The sequence below is a fragment of the Phaseolus vulgaris genome, chromosome 1 (assembly GCF_000499845.2).
Source record: "Phaseolus vulgaris cultivar G19833 chromosome 1, P. vulgaris v2.0, whole genome shotgun sequence".
In the NCBI taxonomy this organism is placed as follows: Eukaryota; Viridiplantae; Streptophyta; class Magnoliopsida; order Fabales; family Fabaceae; genus Phaseolus; species Phaseolus vulgaris.
The window spans coordinates 43733923-43740354 of NC_023759.2; the positions used below are offsets into that span (position 1 = coordinate 43733923).

At 28.9% G+C, this 6432-nt stretch overlaps 1 protein-coding gene across 1 annotated transcript; it reads right to left on the bottom strand.

The window, feature by feature from the left end:
- Positions 1–206: 206 nt before the first annotated feature.
- Positions 207–2485, bottom strand: LOC137814474 (transcription factor RAX2-like). The gene is made up of 3 exons (XM_068617242.1): positions 1832–2485; positions 1572–1701; positions 207–1258 (listed from the first exon to the last, which is right to left on the bottom strand). Exons 1-3 carry the CDS (start codon positions 1965–1967, stop codon positions 529–531), a joined length of 996 nt encoding a protein of 331 aa, XP_068473343.1. The 5' UTR covers positions 1968–2485; the 3' UTR covers positions 207–528.
- Positions 2486–6432: the final 3947 nt, after the last annotated feature.

Sequence of the window (6432 nt, forward strand, 5' to 3'; positions counted from 1 at the left end):
GTAGGTGACTGTAACATGTTCCAATTTAGAAGAAACTTCAACTCTGGCTAACTTTATGTTACCATCATAATCTTATAATGAACACTTCAATGATTGAGCATTGGCTACTTAAATTTGCATTATATGACCATAAAATTTATGATAAAGAGCTGAGCTGAGGATAATTATTAATAAGCACTTCGGTCTTTGTGCTTTTAGGTGCATGATTGACTTTATAAGAAAAAAAGTGACATATATTAATAGATAACGCATGCGAAAATATTACTGGACTGCTGCTGCAAGCCTCTTTATGATGTTTGGAAGATAAAGGGATTACAGGGTTCAATTTCTAGGAAATCACAATGGGTGGGTTGCATTGGCAAAGTAACAGCAAAAGGAAGCTTTTACAATGTAATTTGAAACAAAGAAAGTGGTTATACTCAATACTAGAAAGTAAAAACTAAACACCCATCCCACAAAAGGCACAAACAAACTCAGTCCAAGTCACAAGTCTGAGATCTTCTTAATTTTTAACTAGAGTCAGCTTCATCAGTAATACGTGACCCTTTCTTCTGTCTTCTTATCATCAAACAAAAAGTTGTTGCAATTGTTATTAGTGCTAATTAGCTGTTTAATTTCCTCTAGACCATAATCCAATGGATTTTGTTCCCACAATCCATTTTGTTTGTCTGTCCACCCACTCACAGTACTAGCACTGCCACTGGAGAACATCATCAACTTGTGAGTAGTATTTTCCACCCCACTGTAGAGGTGATTATCAGCAACACCTATCTGCTCCACAAAACTTGCCTCACCAAATTCTGGCTCCGTGACTTGACTGATCTGGTTGTTGCAGCTCGCATCAGAAGAGCTGCAACTAGTGGCTGCGGCTTCACCACCGAACACAAACATACTATTGTTGCTGCTATCTTTGAATTGGCACTTCTGGGTGGGGTCTATGAAACTCTCTTGTGCTTGAAAGAAGGAATCAGCAGAAGCAGAAGAGTTGTTTCCACTCAGAAGACTTGAAGTGTAGGAAAAGGAGCCGACGCCTGTGAAAGAACCGTGGGGATGGTAGTATGAGTTGCTGTTGTCTCTGAATGATAATGGTGATGAAGATGGTGTTGAGCTTTCAAGGATGGATAAAAGGGTAATTCGACGAGGTTTACTCTGGGGAGAAGGATTCATGGCCATCATTTTCTTCTTAAGCCTGGTGTTCCAATAGTTCTTGATGTCATTGTCAGTTCTCCCTGGCAGCTGAGATGCTATTATGGACCACCTGCACTCAGTGAAAATGTCTTCCACTATAAGAAACTTTCTGACATTTATAGCAGATCTAAATTGGAATGCATGAACTGGTGCACAACATCTAAAATCAAAGTACACATCATATCTGTATTGTACTGAACATATTCTATTTCCAAAAAGTGAAAACGAAAAACATAAAGAAGACTAAAAAATGCTTCCCAGTGTATCCCTTCGATTGTTTCTTCAATTGGAAATTATTTGTACGGTTTAATAGTGCCTCTGACAAGTGAGATGAGAGTGTCAAAAGTGAGAGAGGATGTGGAAATTGAGTGAAAGAAGTGTACCTGCTTCCAATGCTAGCAAAGAGGCTACAGATTACTTCATCTTCTGCATCAGAAAATTGACCATGCTTAATATTGGGTCTAAGATAATTAAGCCACCTTAATCTACAGCTCTTGCCACATCTTTTCAAACCTGCGATAAAAAAACTCAATCAGTAACACAAACACAAAGGAGTAGCAAGATCCTTGCATATCAGCATGCTTTAGCCATCATTAGCACGGAAAATGTAACATGACTCATCATATCTCTACTATGCACTTACCAACTTTTTGTGGGAGGGCAATCCAATTCCCTCCGGTGCCATGTTGCTCTATGTAGTCCTTTAGCTTTGCATCTTCTTCTGGTGACCATGGCCCTTTCTTTACATTTGCCTTGTCACAACAAGGAGCTCTACCCATCGATCTCTTTGTATTAACCCTCTCCCCCTCTCTCTCTGATTGGTTTCTTCAGTGGGAGTCTGAGGAAGGCATAAACTACAAGGATAGTGAAGAATGGAACGTGGAGACGGGCATCAATAGAAGTTTATTCAGATAAGAAATGGCACAAGTCAAAGGGAACAGCCTCTGTAACTTCAATTGTCTTATCAGTTTCCAAAATTATATCATTGATTAGCCTATAGAAGTTTCTACATCACCCTTTTACAAGGACCCTTTTGTGAGAAGGAGTTTATCATGGTCACAATTTAAAGTATCCAAAGTCTGCTCTAAGTTATAACGTGTATGATTTTTTCCCTTGAAAACGATGGTCTAGTGATACACATTTTCAAGCAATGGGCCAAGTCATGAGTAAACTATTGCCAAGTTGAACCTTCAATTATATGCTGCTTCCTTCCACTGCTCATACCTCTTTAGACTCCATCTTCCTTTTAATAATTCTCCATTGATGTAACTTGGGATCATTATCGATTGTAAGAGGTGGAATTCATGGTGCAAATTTTTCTTAAAATAGGAAAATTGGGATAATTTTTTAGTATGATGTTACTAGCTACTATTGTATAATTTTCATTTATTATAGGATCATATAATCCACCAACCAATTAAAAAACATTCTTTCCTATCAGAATTTTGGGAAAAGTTTGTTAAACACCAAAATGTATTTAACTCGTTAAAAACAAAAGTGAGAGAGATAACTTTAAGCATAATAAGTGAAGGCGAGTGCTAATAAGAGAGATAGTTTAACTCATTACTTTTAATATATATATTTTATTGTTAGTTAACATCTATTGACAATCATATATCTTCAAAGGGACTCATAAAAAAATAGCGAGTTTAAAAAAATGTTTTTTAATATGCTTAACTAAGTTTTAATTATGTCGTTAATTAATTTAAATATTTTTAGTTGAGTTTCTATTAACAAATTTTATTCTATTAACTCTTCAAAATATTTTTTAATTTTATATCAGTACCATGTGATTTGAATTTGATCAAGAACAAGATGATGTAACTATTAGTTTTTACCTTTTCATTTTCAACTCGCATAAACTCATTAATCCTTTCTCGAATCATACTCAATTTTTTCTCTAAGAACGAGTTAAAAAATAATGAGTTGAAAATGACACAATGGACGTAACAATTACACCATCTCATTAATAATAAAATCAAATGACGAAAAACAAACAATATTTTAAACACTCAATACCAAATATTTTAATAAAAACTTAATTAAAAATACATAAATTTATAATATATTTCAAATTTAATTAAGTCTTTTTAATAAATGTTAGTAAATAACAAGGAATATTTTGCTACATTGTTCAATAGGTAATACGATTAAAAACTAGATAGACAAAGTATAATACTTTTAATAAATTATTTGATATATAAATATATTTGTGTTATTCATTTTTTTTATTTATTTATGTTCACGATTGATAATTAAATATTATTTTCAAAAAGTTGGCTTTAAAAATATAATACATTACCACTGTACCCAAAAATTACGGGTAAAAATTGAATTTTAATGGGATTATAGTCCTATATAAAGACAAACTTGTGACCATCCCCGCGTTATAAAATACTAAAGAAACATAAAATAACATGTAATTAGTGATAAATTTAAGGCATAACTAAAAAGTACTCCACCATTTCTTGAACTAGTTGCTGTAATATTTTTGTTTTGACGAAGAGTGGATTAAATTTATCTTTAATATTTTATACCATCCACTTGATCTAAAGAATTATCCAAAATTTTCAAGTTTAAAAAATTTGAATATGTTGACACATATCCATAAGTTTGGTTTTTTTTCTCTTTGCATTTATTTTGTTTCTCTACTTATAAATTTTATCTATGCACCTTGTCAAACGTTATAAAAGAAGTTATGGATGTCTCAAAACACTCACTTTGAACCTAACCAACCATTGTTCTCTATCTTATCCTATTTCTTATTTTGTAATAAACTTCACTGTGTGTTGATGAAAAAGAAAACACCAAACACGAAAATAAAAGTACAATTGTTTGTTTTATCTCTAAGAAACCTAGATTTTTTCCCCACTTTATCATGATATATTTACCGTTTTTTTAATGTTCTTAGTTGTCTCAACTAGGTTAAATTTTTTTTTATGCGACAAAGTTTGTTGGTTTTTCGTGCTTAAAAAAATAAAGCATTAGTCATATGTGTTGTGCATATACTTTGCTTTATGTAGTATTGTTTACATTAAGCTGCTTATGCTTCTACTATTTTTAAATACAAAGCTTAATATATAATGTATTTACATTAAATACAAGACTTAATAATGTATTTTGGAGACGATGTCTTTCTCTGGGTATTATGGACTGTAGGCTTTTATATGTTTTTTTTAAAAGGGTTGCATCGACATGTTTAAATGTTCCAATTTGTTTACTTATTTTTATATAAAAAAAATAATCTTATGTGAGTAACGATATCCTAAAATGTCTTTATTATCTTTTAAATAGAATTAGTAATCTATTTACATTGTAATTCTTTAGATTTCTATGGTACTTTTTACATCAAGTTATTTATTTCCTTCATGCTGAATAAAGTATTTACATTGCAATTCTTTATATTTGATTGAAATGAGATTACCCATTTTTAAAATGTCTACAAATGTGAGTTCTCATCTAATTTAGTTTAAAATAAACTAAATATATGACTACAAGATAAATAGAAATCAATATTAGAAAGAAAATAATTAGTTATTATATATTATTATTATTAAAAATTATATTCAAAGAAAAAGAATTAATTAATTGTTATATTGACTACATTATATAATATTTTAGAGACTAAATAAATTATTGGATATAAAATAATTTTAATTAATGATAAATAATTTTTAAATTGGTATTTTTAAAAATAATTTTTAATATATATTGACTAAATTAGATATTATTTTAGAGGATAAAAAATTATTAATATCTAAAAATAATTTTATTATTAATAAAATTTATAAAATTGTGCTAATTAGATTTTTATAAATAAAGTTATAAATTTTATTAATAATAGAAACTAATTTTAAGATATTAATATTTTTTTAAAATAATATTTAATTATTTAATATAGTAATTAATTATTATTTTTTCCTAAAAAAAATTATTTAACGATTTTCCTAATGTATATCTACTTGTTGAAATGTTGCAAAAGTTCCTTTCAAGATCTTAGGGAGTTTTTAATCTATTGACAGTGGCATGGTCGTAAAAGGGAAATTTTACTGTTGACTATTCCAAAGCGATAAACTTGTCAATGTTTACCATTCACATCATGTCATTAATGCCCTAGCACAAGTCTTTTCGCAACTTCCAAGTTTTTCATTCGACAAACTAAATTTTTCTGGAATTTCAACCCACATTAATTTCACTTTGACTGGATTATACTTCATACGTTTTATAGGTAATACTAATTATTTGTGTACCTAAACATTAATCAGACAACTAATATGCATTGAAGGGGAAAAAACTAGAAGAAAATTGTTTAAAATTTAAAGTTGAAGTTGTAGTATATAATGGTCTAGTCAATATTGGCTTGCCTAATTGTTACGTGGACACAACTTTCACCGTATGAAAATTATCATTTAGTATTCAAGTTTCCGATCATTAGTACAATATTAATTTATGTCACCCATTTTAAAACAACTAAAATTAATTGCTAGTGTTGGTTTTTCTGAGAGTTGTTAAATTGAAAACTAAATCAAATTAAAAGTTTAATACTAATATTAACGTCGGCTTGGGTACAACTAAATTAAACAAAAGCATGACATAAAACAGTGTCTACTATTAAATGTTGATATTAAATAAAGCTAGTTTGGTACAAAGAAGAGAAAACAAAACAATATTACCCACAATTTGGCTCTTCGTAATAAATTAGGTTTAATTTTTTTTCTCATTATTTATTTTATTTGTTATTAACTAAATGATTTCATTTATTTAAATTGGGCTCCAACTTTTTTAAATAATTTTTTTCTACAATACTTTTTAGTGTTTTCACATAATTCTTCGTAAATACATACTCTGATTTGATTTAATGATACAAAAAAAATTATACTTTTGTATTTTGTATTTTTATTTATATTTTAGATAAATGTTACTTAATCAAAAAGAAAAAAAAGAATTTGTTTAGTTGTACTTACGAATTCGCGTTTTCAGATGTTGCCTGAACCCTAATCAAATGAAAATTAAATATTATATTAATAGTGATATAAAATTTAATAAAGTAAATAAACAATGAATCCAATAAAGTAATTAGACGTAAAAGTTCTTATATTCTTTTGGCATTAAATAATTGATATGGCTAGTTAAAAAATTAAAATAACTTGTTGAAAATAATGATTTTTTTTTCACTTGTCTATTTTTATTACGGATAAACAAGTTAAACTTAATGCTAAATTTAAATCTGTATGAACAAAGAAT

Coding starts and splice junctions, on each gene's coding strand:
- LOC137814474 (XM_068617242.1), bottom strand. CDS start 1,967: ATGGGTAGAGCTCCTTGTTGTGACAAGGCAAATGTAAAGAAAGGGCCA. Junction 1,702..1,831: donor TGCCCTCCCACAAAAAGTTG/GTAAGTGCATAG, acceptor TTTTTATCGCAG/GTTTGAAAAGATGTGGCAAG. Junction 1,259..1,571: donor TTTGCTAGCATTGGAAGCAG/GTACACTTCTTT, acceptor CACTGAGTGCAG/GTGGTCCATAATAGCATCTC.